The sequence below is a fragment of the Gracilinanus agilis genome, chromosome 2 (assembly GCF_016433145.1).
Source record: "Gracilinanus agilis isolate LMUSP501 chromosome 2, AgileGrace, whole genome shotgun sequence".
Classification (NCBI taxonomy): Eukaryota; Metazoa; Chordata; class Mammalia; order Didelphimorphia; family Didelphidae; genus Gracilinanus; species Gracilinanus agilis.
In genome coordinates, this window is record NC_058131.1 from 225,284,954 (window position 1) to 225,307,797 (window position 22,844).

At 34.0% G+C, this 22,844-nt stretch overlaps 1 protein-coding gene across 4 annotated transcripts in view; it reads right to left on the reverse strand.

Moving 5' to 3' along the window:
- Nucleotides 1-762: 762 nt before the first annotated feature.
- The window catches only part of SPAST (spastin), a 100,113-nt gene continuing 78,031 nt past the window's right edge, over nucleotides 763-22,844 (reverse strand). For all 4 annotated transcript variants that reach the window (XM_044663696.1, XM_044663694.1, XM_044663695.1 and 1 more), the window contains 8 exons: nucleotides 21,498-21,573; nucleotides 18,222-18,313; nucleotides 17,995-18,074; nucleotides 15,499-15,541; nucleotides 10,684-10,763; nucleotides 8,133-8,203; nucleotides 3,599-3,639; nucleotides 763-2,752 (listed from right to left, as the gene is read on the reverse strand). In XM_044663696.1, the coding sequence (XP_044519631.1) occupies nucleotides 2,630-2,752; nucleotides 3,599-3,639; nucleotides 8,133-8,203; nucleotides 10,684-10,763; nucleotides 15,499-15,541; nucleotides 17,995-18,074; nucleotides 18,222-18,313; nucleotides 21,498-21,573 (606 nt within the window). In that variant the 3' untranslated portion in view covers nucleotides 763-2,629. The remainder of the gene's footprint in view (nucleotides 2,753-3,598; nucleotides 3,640-8,132; nucleotides 8,204-10,683; nucleotides 10,764-15,498; nucleotides 15,542-17,994; nucleotides 18,075-18,221; nucleotides 18,314-21,497; nucleotides 21,574-22,844) is intronic.

Genomic DNA, 22,844 nt, shown 5'->3' on the forward strand with positions numbered 1-22,844 from the left:
GAGAATATGATTTTAAAAAAATAACTGGTACCTGGATATTAACGCAGTAGTAAGATATTCTGATATAAGTACTTGTAATAATCTTAACTAATTCAAAGAAAAAATGAGCAAGGTTTTTTTTTCCCCTTTTCCCTTTAGTAAATAGATAGGTATATGTGTTACCATTGACACATACCTATCCCATGGCAACTTAATGGAAAGCAAAGATAAGAATCACGAAGGATAGGCAAGAAAGAATGGGATGGTATCTACATCACTAAAAGGTATATCCATAACAGTGAGCTCAGGGATACCTTTGGTTATTAGTGACATGATACTACTCTTTAATACTTAAGAATTTCAAAATTAAATTTTATTAAAATTAAATTATTCAACTAAAATCTAAAATAATTTTAAGATGCTTAAAACAATTAAGAAAATGAAAGCAGATGCTTTAAAATGATTAGATGTTTCTTAAGTGCTATAAGGTTTGCCCTAGGAAACCAATACTAATTCTTGCAAAAGTTACAATTAAAATGTAAAAATTAACTTGATAAACTTTCACCATCAAAAATGTCTTAGGGGCAGCTGGGTAGCTCAGTGGATTGAGAGTCAGGCTTAGAGACAGGAGGTCCTAGGTTCAAATCCGGCCTCAGACACTTGCCAGCTGTGTGACCCTGGGCAAGTCACTTGACCCCCCATTGCCCACCCTTACCACTCTTCCACCTAGGAGCCAATACACAGAAGTTAAGGGTTTAAGAAAAAAAATTAAAAAAAAAAAATGTCTTAATATGAGAATCTATCAGTTTCCATCACTTGCATATTCTTAATTTGAAACATAGTATAAAATCTGCTATGATGCTGTAGAAAACTGAATGAAAAGATTAAGATATTTGTGTAGTAAGAATACACCTATTCTTTATGCTAAAAAAAAAAAACCAAGAAAATGGCCAAATAATTCTAAACTAATATTTGATGTGTTAAAAATATTGGCTTTTTCACCTTGAAATTCATATGATTTTACTGCCAAAAGCACAGGCAGCTAATTAATTTCTAGCTACAAATAGCTAATAACCTCAAGGGCCCATTTATCATCTACTTTTAGATAAGGGTTTATAAGAGAAAACTTTTTAGAAAAACTAATGAAAAAGTGTTTCATTACAGAAATTTTATCTAGTGGGACAAATTCTTATTTTTAACATCTAGATGTACATATGTAGATACACACATACTCTCACTAAAGACATTAAAAAACACAAATATGATACTTCTTACTACAAATTTATTCTCTCCAATCATAACAATAGCATTTAAGCACCACAGATAATTCTGTAAACAAAATTTTAACAAGTAAACTAAGGGCAAATATCAATTTCCCTTTATTACAATATTTAATAGATCGTGATTTAAGAGTTTCTATTTACTACAATTTCATTTTCATAATTAAAAATTCAGGCATATTTTTACAAACATGAAACAAGTTACATATATTTTTAAAAAAGCAGATTATTAGCTGGGTCTAAGACTTTTAGCATACAAAGTGAGCACATGAAACTTATAAAATGTTACTGTATGCAATGTATAAAAATCCAATAATCTCTTATTTTAAAGCTTGGTTGAATAGATTAATCACTAGTAAGAATTAAAGATGGTAGTTTTGCTGGCTTATAAGTATTCCTGTAAACAGTCTGAAAAGAAAAAAAAAATTAGAAATGCTTTAGTGAATAACTTACCCCTTTTTTCCCCTTCTGAACCAGTGTAAGAGAAGTTAATATTGTCTCTTTTAAATAGATTTCAAAAGAAAACAAATTAGGGCCATGAAAAAGCACTATAATCAATTCTTTATAAATATACTAAAAGGAAAAAAAATACTGCATTCTAAATGTGAATTGGTCTTCGAGTTGTGTGAAAAAGTAAGTTGCTACACAGTTTCACTGGAGTTTTGTTGCTACCAAACTAACTGATCAGTCAATCATTTAGTAGCAAGAGGAGAAAATCCAAGGGGAAAAAACCCTACTGCTTCATAATATAGTTACAGATTTATGCGCTAAAAAAAATCTAATATTGAGAATGCTTTTTCCTGTTCTTGTTGCATAGGAAAAATGTTTCATTTGGCACAATGGATTGAATTTTGAAAAACAAAATAAACTACAGCATTTGGCATTCCAATTACATGTTGTAATTAAGACAACTGTGGGACAAGGAAATGGGGAAAAAAAGTGTGAGGAGGGAAAAAAATAGTGAGAAGATAGAAGACCAAAGGTGCTGGTGCCTTCTATCATTCCATATCTCTGGAATACTTTCATCTGTAACAACATATACAAATTATTATTCACACCATGATTAAACTGCTAGAAGATCTTAATCACTTTTTATTGTGCTCTAATTTACAATACCCAGCATGGAAACCCTGACTATAAAAGGCAAAGACGCCTTAAACAGCAAAAGTATTCTATTCACATTGTACGTTTTTATTGAAATTTGCTTTCTAGTTCAGTTTCAAGTTTAGTGCACAAATAAGTGTGAGAATCAGTAAGATCCCATAAACTCAAGCCGAATTCCAGCAGTTTAAACCAGCTGCTCCTTGCAAATAGTGTTTTTCCTTCTTGGCAGGTAAACATAATCTCCTTAGTTTCACACAAGTATTTCTTTAAACTGTAGTATCTCCAAAGTCCTTGTTCCAACGGATGTATGCTTCTAGGGTTTGTGGGCTCACACTGCGCTTTATCTTTTTCAGGGACTCAGTGAAATCAGATAATCGAATATTTCTCATCTGTTTATTAAAGAATAAGAACAGAATTTTTTTATAAATATATAAAGAATTACTGAATAAACATTTTCTTTAATATACATACCAAGACCAAGATTATTCATTCTATTAATGCTACAAAGAGATGTATTTTACTTTATATTCCATGTTATTCAAAATACTGTCTAAAAATAACATTTCATTAATATTAATGTTTTAAACATATAAAGAGAACTTGCTAAATGAACTCTGAATTTTTATCTATTGAGTTTCTTAAAGTGAGGGCACATTGGAAGGTTAACTTGAACATTTAAAAAATGAGGGAAGAAGCATGTCAGCATTAGACTTTGAGTGAATAATTCCAAACCTCAAATTTCCTGGTATTAACTACCTTAGAGAAATTTTGAAAAGAAAATTCATTGTAAATTAAATGTAAATTCTTTCTTACAATTATAATAAAGCATAGCTTCCTTTAATTTTTATGGGAGAACCTTATGCAAAGGAGTAAAATTTGTAAGGACTCTATCTTTATTACTTTAGTACTTCAAAAAATTTCTCCTTTGTGTGTCTTCCTTCCGTCAAAACAGACTACCATACCTCCTTGCCTTAGCAGGCTATTTATTAAGTGGCAGTGGTAGGAAAAAATAAAAAGAAAATCAACAGTGGTCAGCCTTCTGGTAATAATCTTTCCAAACTTGGCTAAGCTGATATTCTCACTATGCAAGGCTCATATACAAAAACTTTCTAAAAGAATTCTCAAGTGAAACAAAGGAAATTTTATCTCACTAGATGAAAAATTACTATAGCAAAATAATTCAGGTAAGTCATCTTACTTTTAAGAAATATATAAGGAATGATAAAGCAGTATACCTCACTGGCAGACATATTCTTCACTTGTTCTGGTTTCAATTCTACAAAATAAAAAAAAAATTTTTTTTAAAGAAATGAAACTCAGGTTTCTGTCATGTAACAGTAAAATACAAGTATATATGAAAGCCTATATTTGCTGATAAGAAACATTATGATTTTACCAATACATAAAATGCTATAAAATACTGAAAAGAATAATTCCTTTGCTGAATCACTCAGAGGGACCCAATTATTATGTACAACATTAAATCAGAGTAGATTGTTATTCTTCCCCTTCTTAATGTTTTTGGAGAGCACAACTTGTCAGTCACATGAAAGACAATTCAAATACAGTCGTCCCTCGCTATATTGTGGTTTCACTGTACCACAGGTTTAAGAAAAAATCTAATTCTGCATCATGGAGTTTTCACTGTTGTGGATGCACTATGCCACTACCACTTCTGCAAGTTTGCCAATGAGAGACTGTACACGGCACACTATTGGCAACCAAGCACAGTGCTGGGTTCTGTATCCTGGGCACTGATTGGCTCAGTGTTTATAAGAGTGTAGGAAAGGTTAATAAGAATGTGGAAAAAGGTTTTAAGGTGAGGAGGAAGGGTTTGTAAAGCCTTAGAATATACATAATAAAGTAAATATAACACTGCTACTTTGCGGATTTTCACCTATCGTGGGGGTCTCTGGAACATAATTCCAGCAATAGGTGAGGGATCACTGTTCTAATTTGTTTCAAAATAGCAGAAAACATTTTAAAAATATCGATGACTTATTTTTGCTAAGATTCTGGTTCTACTGTGATAAGGCTTGAGTGGAATAGTTAGAATTTCTTAACATATCCATAAATTTGAAAGACAGTATGATGCACTTAATAGGAAGCTAGCTTCAAAGCCAGAAAGACCTAGGTTCATGTCTTGCAGCTTATGCATAATGGCTGCATTACACTGAGGAAGTCTCTTCACCCTCTCAGTAGACTGAGTTTCAAAGAAGAGGCTGAATTACATCAGTAGAGAGAACTTCTTAACTGAGAACTCACAATACAAATGAAATCGTAAGGCTAGTCTCTAACTTATCCATAAATTTACATATGACATCTATGTGTAAATTGCTTTTAGGTTGCTTTTTTTTTTTAAATTACATTTTTAAACCCATAACTTCTGTGTATTGGCTCCTAGGTGAAAGAGTGGTAAGGGTGGGCAATGGGGGTCAAGTGACTTGCCCAGGGTCACACAGCTGGGAAGTGTCTGAGGCCGGATTTGAACTTAGGACCGCCTGTCTCTAGGCCTGGCTCTCAATCCACTGAGCTACCCAGCTGCCCAAGGTTGCTTTTAAAAATATGATTGAACAGATTTAGGAATATTATTAAAGGTCTAATTATGTCTACTACATTGTATGTGAATTTAATGTAAATTTACCACCTCCCCCCAACCCCACCCTTTGATTAGGTTCATGAGTACTACAGAGGATGCCAGAGGCTGTGTGGCTACCTGGCATCTTAGAAAATGCTTGCCTCTTGTTCCCTATGACTCCTGGCACCTGGAAGTCTGGCCTCTGACCAGGATTAAGATCAAGTCTGTCCATCCAGGGAGACAGGAAGGAGTGATATCACTGGTATTATAAGAGGTCATTTAGGAAGCAACACAGGCTTTCTGGGCTTTTGGCTCTTAAGCTCAGGACTTGGCTGGCACATGCGAACCATGACTAGGAAGCATTTGACTTTTCCTAGTGTGGTCTCTTGGCTAGCAAATGGAGACATGAGTGGTAAACTCAGATTAGCTCAGCATAGCTGTCAAGATCTGCTCAACGAATTACTCACTGGTTCACGAACCAGAATGGCGTCTTCAATGTGGTAAGATTTTATCTCAAATTGGAATCTCAGCTTAAAACTAAATGCAGAAATTCAGATGAGAGAAACTCTTTTCTTTCTCTTTGGCAGAAAGGATTTTAGAGGTCAAGAAGAGGATTTTACAGCCAGGAGTAAAATTATGGGACCTATCAGTCTTTTCTCTCTACCAAGACTTTTCCTTAATTCTGCCTTCCAGAAGCAATTAGATACTCCACTTTTCTTTTTCCAGCCTGCAGAAAACTTTCTGGGAAATCCTCCAAGAAAAAACAGAATCAATGTAGAGTAGAATCATTAGGAAAGGCAGCCAATTGTCCTCCTCCTTCTACTGCCCCTTCCCCTGATAAAATACCTATGATGTCCCCATTACAACTAACCATAGAGAAAAATCAGGACACAAATGATGAAATGCTACAGTATTTCTCTTTCCCAACAGTAGAGCAGACTGACACATATAGGGAAATCTTATACGGATACAGCAGCCTGTGCCATTAAAATTTTTTTAAAGATTTAAAGCAAGCTACTTCTCGATATGGTCCTATAGCCCCAGTTAAAATGAAATTGGTAGACCCTTTTTAATAACATTCTCTCCCTGAATGATTGGAAAAGGATAGGTAAAGCCTGTCTATCAGGAGAAGAATATTTATTATGGAAGTGTGAAGATGAGGAAGTGTGAATATGAGCAAAAGTTCAGGCAGAAAATAATAGGAATGCTCAGCTTAGAATTATCTATGACATGCTTACTGGGCAAGGACCTTATACCACAGTTCAAAATCATTTGGCTTATAATTTACTAGCATACCAATAAATTAAAATCATAGCATTGCAGGCCTGGCATAGACTTCTCGCCATCAATAAGACCCAGAGACAAACTGGGGTGTATTGGGCATTTCACAGCCTTGCTGAAAAGGAAGCCCCTAATCTTCTTATGCTGTTCCCACACAGAGCCAGGTGATCATGTGACAATTTCTTCCCAAATCCAACCTTTATTATCCAATAAATAATTATAATTTGATATACAGTCTCCAGAAAATTTTAATTCTAACAAATGGAAAGTTTATAAGCACTTATCAAACAATCTTGATTATTTAGCAACTGAAAATTACTAGAAATCTATTATTAAAGAGCTAAGGGGACGGGGCAGCTGGGTAGCTCAGTGGATTGAGAGCCAGGCCTAGAAATGGAAGGTCCTAGGTTCAAATCTAGTCTCAGACACTTCCCAGCTGTGTGACCCTGGGCAAGTCACTTGACCCCCATTGCCTAGCCCTTATCACTCTTCTGCCTTGGAGTCAATATGCAGAAGGTAAGGGTTTAAAAAAAAAAGGAATTAAGGAGAGAGGCCACTAAATAGAATTGACACTTCCAAATCAAGCACATTCAAATCTCAGACTCTCCCAAGCAGGTGGATGAATCTGAAGGGTCCAGGAGTAATAGTAAAGGGCAACTTTATTGTTTATGTAAACATAAACATTTATGTTTACATAAACAGTAAAATTTATTCTTTTATAAATGTTTGTGTTTACATGAACAGTAAAATTGCCCTTTACTATTATTACTATTTTATATATTTATATATGCATTTGATTGAATGTAGAAGCTATAGTTCAAATAGGAAAGGGTATAACCTTTCAAGGTTATGATCAAAGCATTGAGAAGAATTACTAGGGTTGGCAGTAAGGTCTAGGAGGTTTCCTTCTGACATCCCTAGGATGAATGAAAGATGAACATTAATTAAATAACTAATTCAGGTGGACAAAACAGCTGTAAGCCTCCCCACAAGAAGCCAGTCAGGTTATCTTTTTGAAGTGCACAATATGAGACCCAAAGGCAGCCAAGCCTACCCCAAGCACCAGAGAAACCTATACTATAAGCTTGGAAGTGTTCCCTCTACCCCAAAAGCAGAGCAGAATCTCAACCGACAGACAAGGTAAGGAAGGAGGAAAATAACTAGAAAATAAGCAAAAGACAAAGAAAAAAATCTAATTTTGGAAAATTACTTTGGTAACAGGGGATACAAACTCAGAAGAAGACAACAATGACCAAAAAAAAGGTAACACTCCAAAGTAAAGTGAGAAAGGATGTCAGCCACCAAAAGAACTCTTGGAAGAACTTGAAAAAAAATTTAAAAATCAAATAATAAAAGAAATTATAGAAAGATTTAACAACTTGAGGAAAAATTTATTGCAGAAAACCCCCTAAGGACTAGAATGTGCTAAATGGAAATGGAAGCCCCACCAAAAAAACAATTAAAGAAAACAACTCCATAAAGGGTAGAACTGGCAAAAGGGAAAAGGATACACAAAAGCTCAAGGAAGAAAATTCCCTAAAAATTAAATTGAACAAATGGAAACTAATGATTCCATAAGACATGAGGAAACAATTAGACAAAATAAAAAAAAAGAAAAATTTATTCTCCTGTGGACTCTGTTTTTTAATTAAATAACAAACTGATGCTTAGAAACTATTTCAATGCCATACTTTCCAGTCCTGGCAAACTAAATCTGGCTTAGAATGAATCATCTTTGTAATCAATTCCACTTAAGAAAAATTCTATCATTGGAAATCTCCTAGGTTTTAAAATGCTTTCAGTGCCCATAATCTTTGATAGCAAAATATCTACAAGATAAAGTTTTTATTTATCTTTCAAAAGACAGAATAAAATAGATAGAAATGGCATATGTCTATTTAATCACCTACCTCGTATGGGACCGAGGGCTGCATCTTTTGCAAGTGCTGTTAAATCACTTCCTGAGTATCCTTCAGTCATTCTTGGGTAAAGGGAAAAAAGAATACCAAAACAATTACACCACTAGAAATCCTGAATCTTAAAGTAATGATGACAGATTTAGAACTATTTACCTATAGCCCCTTTTTCACAGGGCATGATATGGTCTACCTATAAAAAAAAAAATCTTCCACACTAGCTTCTATGACTAGAGTCATTATTTTAGAGTAAGGTATTTTTTTTTATCTTTTGAAAGATCCTGCAATTTGTGTTTACTGGGAAGGGTGAAATCTTTAAACCATTAGAATTCATTAACACATTAACACAGATCTATTGACATAGATTAACTACTGCCTTGACAAAAAGCCTCAGTGGAAAGGACGAAGACATTGCCTGAAAATTAGGAAAGGTAGATCTAAATGACACTCTCTTGGAAAATCCAATGGAAGTTCAGTTCAGAACAAGGAGGTTGAAAGGAAAAAATGTTTGTTATAAAAAGCTATTAAGAAAAATTAATGGTAACCAGATCAATAAAGCACGTTTTGCTGTAAGTTATTTATCAGGAAATGGAACTAGTCTTATTCGGTACTGTGTAACTATAAGAAAAAAATTACTTTTATTAAAATTTAACAAATACACAAAGTATTTCATTCTCTTTTCATTTTATCTAAAGATGTTTAAATTTTAGTTATTTATTTATTCCTCATATACTATGTTAAAAAGTAATATGAAGAACATTTAGTAGCAGTATAATTTATCAAAAAGACAGAATAATTTTAATTTTTCCCAGTATTTACTTTATAAAAGCAAATTTTATTTACCTATAAGACTATAGCTATCATTGAAAACTGTAGTCATTCACCTACCCAATTGTCAGGTACATACATATGCATGTTAACCTAACAGGACAGTTCAATGATTAAAATAAAGAATATGTGGCATGCCAAAGTCATAATTAAGTATGCTCTACAGAAGTTCAGTCTGATGGGGGAAAATACATGAAAACAACTATATATAAACAAATTCTATATAGGACAAAGGGCACATAAGTCAACAGAGGAAAGCACTCACAGTAAAGGGGACTGGGTTAAGGTTTCTTTTTAAAGGTCAAATTTTAGATAAGACTTGAAGGAAGCTACTAAAGCCAGAGGCTTAGGTGAAAAGGAAGAGAATTCTGGAGGATAGCCAGCGAAAATGCATGAAAGGGGGCAGTTGGGTAGCTCAGTGGATTGAGAGCCAGGCCTAGAGATGAGAGGTCCTAGGTTCAAATATGGCCTCAGACACTTCCCAGCCATGTGATCCTGGGCAAGTCACTTGACCCCCATTGCCTACCCTTACCACTCTTCTGCCTTGGAGCCAATACACAGTATTGACTCCAAAACGGAAGGTATGGGTTTAAAAAAAAAAAAAAAGAAAATGAATGAAAGAAGGACATGAAGTATCATGTTTAAGTAATAGCAAGGAAATCAGTGTCACAGGATCCCAGAGTATGTGGGGGTGAATAAGATGTAAAAAGACTGGAAAGGTAGAAGGAAGGCCAAATTATGAAAGGTTTTGAATGCCAAACAGAGAATTTTCTATTTGTTCCTAAAGGAGACCCACTGGTATTTACTAAATAAGAGTGACATGGTGAGTACTGTGTTAAGAAAATCATTTTTACAGTTGACTGGAGGATAGAAAGGAGTAGGGAAAGTCTTGAAACAGGGAGGCCAAACAGAAGACTACTGCAATAGTCTAGATGCAAAGTGATGAGGACCTTCAACAGGTTGTGTCACAGAAGAGAAGGGGTCATATACATAAAATAATAGGGGAACAAGAGGAGGAGGAGATGGTGTGACTAGGAGGATGGTGTGTCAATAATAGACATTTTAAGAAGGGGAGGTTGGAGATCTGGGGGAAAGAAGAGAAAGATAACAAGGGCGGTTAGATGACTCAGTGCAAAGAAGAGCCAGGGTTGGAAGATGGGAGGTCTTGGGTTCAAATATGGCCTCAGATACTTTCTAGCTGATTAACCCCAACTGCCTAGCCCCTGCTGCTCTTCTGCCTTGGAACATATATTTAGTATCAATTCTAAGACAGAAGGTAAGAGTTTTTAAAAAACAACAAAAATATAATAACAAGTTCAGTTTTTTTTAAGGTATCTTTAGGACATCTGGCTTGAAATATTCACTAACTAGGTATTTGGAATATGACTGAAAGTGAGGTCTGGATGAACAGATTAGAAATGATGACTGAAAGCAGAGTTGATGACATCATCAATAAAAAAAGTATAGACTCTTTAGAAGGAGAAGAGAGTGTCTAGGGGAAAAAATAAAAACTTCACAATTTATATATATATATATATTACTATCGGGTCATATGAAACACATTCTTTTTGAGACTATTAAATTTTGTAAATATTTAGGTAAAGATTTTACATTACACAGAAAATCTGCATCTCCTTTATCATAAAACTTACTTTAAATCAAGCAGAAAACTACTTCTTCACAAAAATGCTGGGGTAATCCAAACAAAATTACTCACCTAGCTAGCTGAGCTAGCTCTTTTTGGGTCAATGGGCTTCCTTGTTTGCTTAATAGATTTTTTAGTAAAAGTAGCCTCGTCTGGAAAGTGAGAGAAAAAAATACACACATAAATCACAACGGCCATCATCAGCTTAAAATCATCTTAAGAAACAAATATCTCTATTCAGATGACACTCAGATCTACATATCTAGCCCTAATCACCATATGATTAATGGACACTTTGAACTGTACACTTTTTAAATATTTTAAACTCAACATGTTCAAAAGAGAATTCATTATCTTCCCTCCTCTCTTCTCAACTTCCCTATTACTGTCAAAGGCACTAATCCAACAATCAATATGTGAGAAAGTGATGTGCCAAAGCCCTAGAGAGAAGGAAGTATCAAGGAAGAAAGAGTGATCAACAGTTTTAAAGGCTGCAAAGAGATCAAAGAGAATGAGAATTGAGAAAAAGTCATTATTAGATTTGACAACTTAAAGATCATTCATAACTTTGAAGAGAGCAGTTTTGGTGGAATGATAAGATCAGAAACCAGATTGTAAGGGATTAAGAAGAAAGAGAGAGGAGGAAAAGTGGAGGTACCAATTGCCAATGGTCTTTTTGAGGAGCTGAACTACAAAGGGCAAAAAAAGGCATAGGATGATAGAAGGATTGATTGAGGTTTTTTTTTTCAGAATGGAGAGATACAAATATTTGTAGGCAGTAGGAAATGAGCCAGTAGACAGGGAGAGATTGAAAGTAAATGACAGGCAGTAACAGCAATATTTTAATATTGATCAACTTGTGATAGACTTAATACTCAGATCAAGACAATTCAAAAGGACCCACAACAAAAAATGCTATCCACCTCCAAAAAAAGAACTAATCAACTGAGTTCAGACTGAAGCATAATTTTTTACTTTATTTTTTTTGTTTCTTGTGTGTGTGTGTATACTTTCTTTTGCAACATGGCTAATATGGAAATATATCTTGCATGACTTGACATATATAAACAATATGACATTGCTTGCTTTTTCAAGGGGAAAGGGAGGGTGGGTTAAGAAGGAACGAGAGAATTTGGAACTCAAAATTTTAAAAATGAATATTAAAAATGTTTTTCACTAATTGAGAAATATTTAATAAATATTTAAAAAATAATGCAAATGATATAGTATGGGTGATTAAGGAGGAAATCTGCTGGAGGATATGAAATGGGATCATTTTAACAGATAGAGAGGGGTTAATCTTGGTAAGGAATAAAGCCATTTCATTAGATGAAACAAAGATAAAAGAAGAGAGGATGGCAGAAGGCATGAAAGTGACAGGAGATGAAGGAGGAGGAGTTCATGGTTGAATGTCCTTGATTTTTTTCTTTGTAAAATATGGGGTAAAGGGGGAGAGGGAAAGAACACAAAACAAAATAAAAATAAAAAATAAAAAAATAAAAGAGAAGAAATAAAAAAAAAATATATAGGATAAAGTTTTCAGCTGGGGGAGTGGGCAGAAGGGTAGTAGCCAAAGGAGATTTGAAAAGGGATGACAACGTTTGGAAGAACCAATAAGCTATGGAGAGTAGGAATACTGAGTTGACAAGGAAGGAACAGTAGGATTGGTCTAGCAGCAGCGAGGGTCTAGTTGAGAGTATATAACATAAATCTGCAATGGATCTAGTCAAAATGGTTGCATGATATTCTCTACTTGCATTCTGCAGGAGTTGTGGAAGTGATCCAAGGCTGAGGTTTGGCTGGGTAGTATTGGGAATATGATAAGGACAATAGGAATTCAAGAGAGAAAGACAATGAAGAGTTGAATTGGTTCCCCAAGGAGTTGAGATGGAGAGAAAAAAGTGGCTAGTGCAGGGGAGATGGTCAGAGAAAGAAAGGATAGAGGGACTAGAAGGTCATGGTGCAAATGAAGAGTTAAGGGAAGCCTGGCAACCTTGCTGTCATCCTTAACCTCTCCCTCAACCTGACCTCACATGTTGTCTTATGTTGCCACTTGTACCTTCACAATATCTCTCATATACATCCACTTCTCTCCATTCACAAAGTAACCACCCTTGTATAGGACCTTTTATCTGAAGTACTATAATAGCCTTCTACCGGTCTCCCTGCCTCTAGTCTCTACCCACTTTAATCAGTTGTCACAGTGATCTTCCTAAAGCAAAGTTCTAACTATGTTGTCATTTTCCGACTCAATATATTCCAGTGGCTCTCTATTATCTCCAGGATCAAATGTAAAGACATCTGTTTGGCATTTAAAACCCTTCTCAACCTGGCACTTTCCTGCCTTTCCAGTCTTCTTACACCTGACTCCTCTCATGTACCATATAATTAATTTATGCTGGCCTACTTGCTTATCCTGGAACATGACACTCTATATCCAGTCCTTGACTTTGCCCTGGTCCCGATGCTTGGAATACTTACTCTGCTCACTCCTGCCTCTTCATTTCCATGGCTCCCTTTGGGATTCAGCTCAAATTCCACTTATTATTATTATTAATTATTATTATTATTATTAAACCTCTACCTTCCATCTTAGAATCAATACTAAGTATTGGTTCCAAGGCAGAAGAGTGGTAAGGGTAGGCAATGGGGGTCAAGTGACTTGCCCAGGATCACATAGCTGGGAAGTGTCTCAGGCCAGATATGAACCCAGGACCTCCCATCTCAAGGTCTGACTCTCAATTCACTGAGCCACCCAGCTGCTCCCTCAAATTCCACTTATGCAAGAGGCTTTTCCATTCCTTTTCTCACCCTGTCCTCCACCTGCTTCAGCTAGAGCATACCCCACTACCTCTATGTTTACCTCCCATCTGTTGTGTGTGTGTGTATGTGTGTGTGTGTGTGTGTGTGTGTGTGTGTGTGTGTGTGTGTGTATTTCATATATAATTACATGCATTTTGTCTCCCTATTAGAACCTAAGTTCTTGAGAACAGGAACTAAATTTTTCTCATTCTTTGTATTTGTAGTGCTTGGTAAAGCACAGGCCAGATCCATGGTAAAACCCTTACTAAACAATAATTGACTGGATGACATACATCTTACTTCAGTTTAGTTTTTTTCTTACATTCATAAATAAGTTATTTAATCCTTTTCTCTACATTTTAACTGAATAACTATGCTCCTAGTCATCTGTACAGGCTCAAAACCTCTCTCTGCCCCTGCATATTCAACAGTCCTTTACCTTCAACTAGCTTACTAGCTTGCAAAGGTGAGCAAGACATATATGTAAGTAATAGAATAATATGTTATAATGAAGTCTAGGAGGGAGAGGTTATTTCCAGATTTAGGAGGTGGTGATAGGGAGCAGAGAAATCATCTTTCAAGAAAATGTGTTTAAGAATGTGAAAGAAGGGGAGGATTGAAAAGGTAGAGATGAAGTTTGGGAAGGCTCTAGGCATAGATAACAACTAAATGAAAGTACAAAGAATAGGGGAAAAAGAGAATGATGATAAAAATAACTGGTACATAATGTTTAGAGGTTTGCAAAGTACTCTTCACACATTTTGATCATTTGAAACTCATAACAACTCTAAGAGGTAGGTGTTAATATTATTCTAACTTCACAGGTAAGGAAATCAATCATCAGAGAGGCTGACTTGCCTAAGGTCACATAGCTAAGAAACATCTTAGGCAGGATTCAAAGCCAATTCTTCCTATTTCCAAGCCTACCATGGAACAGTTTAATGGAAAACAGAACCAGTAGAGTGAAGTAGTATAATTAAAAGGAGACAACATGGTTTGAAATCAGATTGAAAAAATTCTTAAATTAAACTGCTGAAGGTTTTTGAATATTAAATGGATGTGATGTGAATAGGAAATAAGGATTATTCCAAACACTGGAGTATAAAGGATGACCAGAAATAGAAATATCAGTCAAGAAGCATTTTTATTATCATAGCCCAATTAAAATGTGATGATGGTCTGAATTAGGATGCTGAAATAGAAAAGGAGGGGTAGACTTGAGAATTACTGCATAGTCGACAGAACCTGGGAAGTGATAGGAGTGGTAAGTGGGGGGGAGTGAGGGAGTGAGAGAAAAGGAAACAGTCACAGATGATGGCAATTTTGGGACTCACTGATAATGAAAACGGAGACATTAGAAGGAGGGGTAGATTTGGGGAGGTGGAAAGGAAGGGAGTAAGTTCAGTTTCAGATAAGTTGTAGAATTTGAGCAATTCCTGAGATGTCCAAGTATAAATATTCAGAATGTAGTTGGAAATATGACACTAGAACTCTGGAAAGGGTTGGAGCTAGATGTAAAAGATATGGAAATTATCCTCAAAGAGTTAACTAAAAGTTAACATGAGAGTGAATAAGGCAACCAAAGAAGAGGGCATAATTTAAATTAAAAACATAGTGTCTAAATATTAAGTGCTATATAATTGGTAAAACAAAACTACATAGTCATCTCTGATTCAACATTTTCCACAGAATTCTCTGATTTCCCTAGCTCTATGTGATCCCTACTTCCTTTCAACTCCTTATATAGCACACCAAACCATTTTTATGATACAAAACAATTTCATTTTAGTTACTTGTGTATTTGTCATGAGACAAATTCTCCTACCCAAATAGAAAATCCTTAAGGGTAAAAACAGTCTTACTCATTCTTACTTATCTTGACATTTTTTTTGACAAAATATAATAATCAGATACTTACTGAACACTTATATTCTGCATATTAAAGATTCCCTTCCCCCCACAAAAGGATTTCTTTCAAGTTTTGCAATGTCATAATAATCAAATGAATTGAAACTAAGAAACCATTAAAAAGAAAAAAGGAAACAGGCACTAGCTCTATAATTGCAAGTAAAAATATATACTTACCTCCTCATTTGGTAAAGACACATACACCCGTTTGATGAAACGTCTAAAAAATATTTTGACCAATTAAGAAAAAATTTTAATTTAAAATGTTAAATTCACTTAAAAATAAAGGAAATTGTAGAGAAAAAAGTTCTATATAACTCAAAGATTTAAGGAATTGATCAACACAATGACCACATACAGCAGAATTTCAGGACTCACGCTGAAACATGCTACCCATTTCCAAAATAAGATGTGATGAATTCAGAGCATAGCCTGAAGTCATATTTTTTTTCCAAACATGGCCAGTGTGGGAATTTGCTCTGACTGATTATACAGCCTTTGTTTTTCTTGACTTCTCAAAGGGGAAGGATAATTGGGGGAGAGAGGAGATGTCAGAAAAGAATTAGGAACTGAAAACAGAATGAAATTTTGAATTTTTAAAAAAATGTTTTAAAGTGTTTTTTTATATCATTATTTATTGTTTAAATTTAATTTCTTTATTTCTCTTAATACTGTCATAAAATAATAGATAGAACTCTTGTGATAGTCAAAAATTTTAAGAAAGTGGGCTGAATTGTAACATATGACTGTTAATGGAACCTCGTTTGATTATGAAAAGTGACAAATATAAGGAATTGAAAACATGGTAAACATTATATGACAGAGTGAAGTAAGCATAACTAGAAAAAATATAAACAATAAATGACCATAATATTATAAGTAAAAACAACACTGAAAGGCAGACAAAATGATTAATTGTAATGGCTATCTTGGTCCTAGAACAAATAAGAGTTGAGAGTCTACGAATGGTGGGTTGCATATACTATCAAATGCATTTGCTCTTATTTTGCATAATTGTTTTCTATTGTTACAAGGGATGTTCAGAAATAACAGGGTATCAGAAAAAAAGCCACTAAAACAGCTTTAAAAAATAGATGATATTCATCTATTTTTGGTGATGGGAAAGACATGGCAATATACTATAATGATAAAATAAGAAAGGAGCTAATTAAACAATTAACTCAAAATATATACTTAAATCTCTGTACTCCTGAGATGGTAACTTAAAGTATACATATCTTATGCAACTTTGCCATTTAAAAGTATTTTGAAAATACCATCAATTCCTGATAACTAGTTGTTTTATCATTCCAAGATGTGGCTCTCTCACCTTCCTATCTTAGGAGAAGTCCTTTTTCTCTCTTATTACTGGCAAGTAATACCAACCTACAAACAGTTCCTGAACTTATTTTCTGTCCAAGGAAAGCTTCCAATCTAGCATAATTTCCTCTAATTATCATTGTTCGCCAAGTTCTCATATCAAGAGTTTTCGGTGCCAAAAGTGGATTTCCCATTTATAAGACTGTTCCTATGGAAGTACTGTTTTACTTAACAATGTTTTCATAAAATCATCTGACTTCTTTAGGATAGACACATCCAAGCTAAGCAAATGAAACAACTGAGAGGAAAATTGGAAAAAGTCAAATTTTAGTATAAAGAATTCTTTCATATTATGGATTCAATTTTATTATTGTGTGAAGCATGCTCTTCAAATATAAAGTGACAGAATAACTATAAAATAGATGATGGATTCTTGCCTCAAGACAGGTCCTCCTGTAATAGAAATTATTCCAAGATCTTTTAGAATAGTATATGTTTAGTATGCAAGGACTTGCTTGGCAATGCAATTTTTCCATGTGACTGATTACCATTTAGGTCTTTCTACTCTACACAGCCAGAGCTGAAAATTCATAAAAAGGTCAGAGAGTAATGGAGTACTTCAATATAACTTCTCTATTAACCAACTAGTCATTATATATCAACAAAAGTCATGTTGCTAGGTCTATCATATGTACTCAAAGACTCTCTACAAGGGAAAACAAAGAATTTATTAATTTAAGGCCTGCTCATAAGGCTCTGACTAACCTTGTATTCATTTGAATACTTGAATACTTAGAAGCTTATATGTAGAAGTAATATGTAACAGAATGAAATGCTATTAAAAAGTTTCATATTCTTATATCAGATATGGGTCAGTATTTTCTTGGGCACTTCTACTACTTTCAATTTATTTATACACATACCTAGTTTTAAACTAATATGAACATCATACAATTGATTTTTTAAAAAACAGAGTCATCTAACATTCAGAATATACTAAATTAAATAGTATGGGGAAATAGCAAATTTCTTAAAGTATATGAATTCTGAGTTTGAATTAAAATACAAGTTCAAGCAAAAGTTAAATGCATAAATTCACATAATTCCCATTTTCCTCCTCTCATTTTATTACTAGAAGAAGAAAGGGGAAGTTAGGGTCCTAAATTCCCAATTAGTAAAAGGAAAATGCAATTTCTTTTAGTTTGAAGGGAAGTTCTCAATTATAATGATTCTCTAGTTAGTCCTAAAAAGCTAAGACAAGAATAAATTAAGATACAGAATCCAAAAAATTTAAATCTTAACAAGTATAATGTAGCTTTAAAAAAATATTAAGAGCCATACAAATATATTTACCTGAGGACGGCCTCGTCTAGCTCTTGTGGCCTGTTAGTTGCACCCATTACAAGGACTCTGTCATCTCCAGCAGATTGTACCTATAAGATGAATCAAATTTAAAATGTTTCAATAAAGTGAAACAAAAGAATATACATAAATAATACATAATATACAAAACTGTATTTCTAATTTTGGTTGTTTAAAAGAAAAATGTTTGTTAAATAATAAGTATCATGAACACTTACACCATCAAATTCTATTAAAAATTCAGTTTTTAAACGTCTACTAGCATCATGTTCTCCTTCTCTTCTTTCACATAAAAGACTATCAACTTCATCTGAAAAAGACAAAGATGATACCATTATCAGTGGATGAACTATTCAAATCACTTAAAATTACTTCTGCGAGGTTTATTTCTTGTTTTAAGAGCTAAAAGTTGTAAGTTATCAACAGTGAGAACTTTTCCATCTTGAATGATCCCCTTCTCTTCCACAAAAATCCTACTCCAATGTCTTCTGGCGGCAAGGGGGAAATCTAAGATCTTGAAGACTCAGTTAATGGAGAATAAGCTCTCTTACATTCTATCATGCTGAAGAAGTTTGAAGTAATAAATTATGTCTGCTTTTAAAAAAATGTTTTGTTAATAAATTTCTTGTGTCTGCTTTTCAAGGACCAGTTAATCTAGGTACAAAGAAGCTCACTGTTATTAGGCAATGAATTCATTGGCTGTAGCAATGTGTTAAATGAAGAAATACACAAAACAGCCTTCAATCTTACTCTACTCTGACAGTCATTACCATGGCTGTGGTGGGAAATAATGCAGATTGTTAAGAATCAAAAAATCAAAACTATATTACAATAAAAAAAGGAGTAAGACAATTAACATTAACTAAGCTTTGGGCGCTTTAAATGTAAGGTTGTTGGCCTATGACTGGTAACCCATGACATGGGTGTCCACTGAACTAACACTGAAAAGAATTACATATTTATTAGTGCTGTTGTTATAAAAGAAATCAGAAGATATAAAGTTGTTGCAGCTAAACTAAATGATTGTTCACAGGTTTTCCTTCAAGATGGAGGTTTTATCCACATCTACAAAGGCTAAAAGAAATATCATTTCAAAGAATACCTGATCATTCAGCACTGCAACACATCAGGACCATTTTGCAAAGAGATTATTACCTCAAAGATACTGACAACTTATATGATTACCTCTGTCACAAATGATGCAGCAGAATAGAAATTTTATATGAAATTTATTAAGTCCCTCCCAAATTAAATGAACATATACTTTAATACTCAGGGTCTTCAATGCAAAGATGTCTGCAGGAAAGGACAGTGAAAAATATGGTTCAGGAGTAAGACATAAGAAAGAACAAAAGTTTCTATTCTATTCAGAAGTCATACACATATAAATCATGAATATTTTCTTCAAGAAGAGGTTCATGAAGTTGTGGGTGTGATAAAGACAATATCATCACCAAAAAAATGAAACTTTCTAAACTTTAACGGATAAGAAATGACTGGTTACTAATCTACAATCAGACCACCGTTTATTGATAAAAGTAAAAAATCAACAAATTTAGAAGAATAAAAAGGAGAAAAAAAACATATGCTATCTTAACATTTTGAATCTGACCTCCTAAAACAATCTATTGATGTATAACAATGGAAATTAATAGATAAAGAGAGTATTATAATTTCCAAGGTAAGTTTATTCAACTTAAGTCGATTGCCACAAAGAGGGAACCAAAAGAGTTTAGAAACCAAGCTGGAGAACAAACATTTAAAAAATCATTAGCTGAAGAATTACAATGGCTATCAATCTGATGTCTGCACTAAATTGGGTATTTATGACTAACTTCGAAGTAAAGCACAACAATTATCCTAAAAAGGATTGAAATGGCCCAGGTCAGGAATGAAGAATGTCAAAGCTCCCATGCAAATCATCAGAGCATCTGGGCCTGTGAATAGTTGTTTTATACTTCCATCCTAAGCAAGACGGAGAGACAGGACAGGACAAAGAAAAGGACAAAGACTGGACCAAGGGAGGAAAAAGAAAATAATCACACAATCTCTATAACATAAATGATAGTGGAACCAATTTGGAATTTAATAACATGGTGCCCAGTAGAATTTATGAGGTTGTAGAAATAGCACTGAAAAAAAAAACAGAGATAGGAAGACCAAGAGACAACCTTGAGGGCACTGAAGGATCAATTCTTAAGATCAAAAGATATCTGAAAGAGTGGAGAAAAAAAAAATCAAAGCTATTATTACCAGAAAAGATGAGAGAAGATAAAAGGATATCAGTCATGAATAATTGGTATGTCTATTCTTGCAACTCTACATCTTTATGAGAATCATTTACACACATAAAGAACATCCTTGAAGAAGAACTAAGAAAAGAATAAGTAGGTTCCAAAAGCAGATGACATCTTTACAATAAAACAATTGACTAAAAGGCATAAAACCTACAAGAACCCCATTTGTTGAATGAAAAAGCATCTAGTCTGGCAGAGGAAAATGTAGTCTCCTTCATCAAGATGTCTCCCAGTCATAAAAGTTCCTTGAAAGATGCAATGATAGAGAAAACTTTGACAATCCTCTGATTATTACTATCAAGTGAGGCATAAAACAGGGAGACATATGCTCACCAAAGGTGTTTGACACTGTCATGGAGGATATCCAGTACAAAGTCCAAATGGAAGTGATTCCCTATAGATGAGGTCCTCCAGATGCTCCTGTTTGTGGATGACATAGTGCTGGCTGCATCAAGCCCCATAACACTGTAGAGCAGCCTAAATGAAATCCATAATCACTCAAAAGAGTCTGGCCTAACTATCCATGCAAGAAATACAAAGTAGATGAAGAATTTATATTGCGTAGGTGACAATATATAGTCAATTGCACAATCTATATAGTGTGTGTCATTTCTTTAGGTGGCGAACACTGAGGATGGACGATGAACTGGACTCAGAATAGGAGAAAGGAATGGGCAGCAGGACTTCTTGTGTTCTCAATTACTCCCAATTATCTCATTTTTTTTAATAGCATCTCTATCTTTCTGGTAATTCTACACTGCAAATAATCGGATACCACAATTCCTGAGGAATCAAACTTCCAAGTCAAAGTTAATAACAAGATTTGTAGTGGTAAACTTAGCACATTATCACATATGCACTCAGAGCAAAGGAAAGGATAACAAAGAGATATATGAACAGAAATTATAGTGGACCTGTTAAAAGTCTTAACTAATGATTAGTTAGCCCACATGTTGCATAGCATAAAATCAAAAGATCTAGATGGAGTTTCTCAACATGCTAGGTGAATCCCTTGTGGAAGATTTATGAGAAGTCATGAATAAGAGTCAAATAGCAAGCAAGGGCTTAGAAAAGTTTTTATCTATATCCAAAACAATGATATTGCAGATCTATTTAAGTACCGAAAGAATAAGAGACCTATCATATTTGGAGGAAGGGATTTCATGAATGCTACTTATCAGGAAAACAAAGTCTTACCTATGAAAATTATAGAAGGTTGAAGTTCTCTAGCCACGGCAAAAAGAGCTCTTACCAATTTCTCTCCTTCACCTACCTAAAACAAAGTATTAAACATTTTATTACATGTTAGACCTCAAAATTATTCAACTTCTTATCATTTATATTGCTGTAATTTTACAACAAATAAACCTGACTTTTCTTCTCTGCTTCAATATAAATTTAAAGGGCAAAGGAAGAAAATATTCATCAAAATTTAATTCAGGTTTTAATATGAAAACAAAAAAAAGAATAAAGACAACCTCTGTTTTCTTTTACCTTATGAACAGAGTTTGGGATGGAAGGAATGTGTAAAATATTGCAGTCTCTTTAAGGAGAGCACAGAGGATAGGTGAGTATATATAGGAATAAGTGAATAATATATTTTTGGGGTAGCGGGGAGAAGATGAAAAAAAAATCTATCTTGCAATGAATAATCATAGGAAGACTTCCTGAGAAATTTACTGTCATAAACACCAACAGTAAGCAACAAATTCCAAGCATCAATCACATGAATCACTTTGCCCTCTCTAATTGAAGTATTCCTAAAATGCTAAAACTTAGACCATTCCCAGATGCCCCAGTACTTCATAACAAGTGAAAAACCATATGGCATAATTGGTAAAAGATTTCTATGGTATCTCTCCTCCTAGTCCTTACCTATTTCCACTACTCCATCATTAAAAGAGTTCAATATTTGGTCAAAATGACTTGGCCCAAATTTATGGATACCCAATCTTAGTACAAAAGCTGCATGGATGATTGTTTTACTTTACCTATCTCAAGCAGAAGATAAGGTATTATCAGTATGACAACTACCTTTAAAAAAAAAAGACATTTTACTAATTATATGTAATAACAATCTTCCACATAAGTTTTCTGAAATTAAATGATCTAAATTGTGTCCCTCCCTCCCACTTCCGGGAGCTAAAGGTAAGCAATTTGATCTGGGTTATATATGAATTATGATACAAAACATTTTACCATATTTTCCTTTTTTGTAAGAGAATATTCAGATAAAATCAAAACCCCCAAATAAACTAAAGTGAAAAATTGTATGCTTTAACCTTCATTTCAACCTCAACAGTTTTTTTCCTAGAAATGGATATCATTCTTTGAAATGGCTACCTTTTAATTTTTTTAATTTATTTATTTAGAATATTTTTCCATGGTTACATAATTCATGTTCTTTCCTTCTCCCCCTCCCAGATGTGACAAGCAATTCCACTGAGTTATACCTGTATTGTTGTTCAAAATCTATTTCCGTATTATTAATATTTGCAATAGAGTGATCATTTAAAGTGAAATAACTACCTTTTTAAAAGCTAC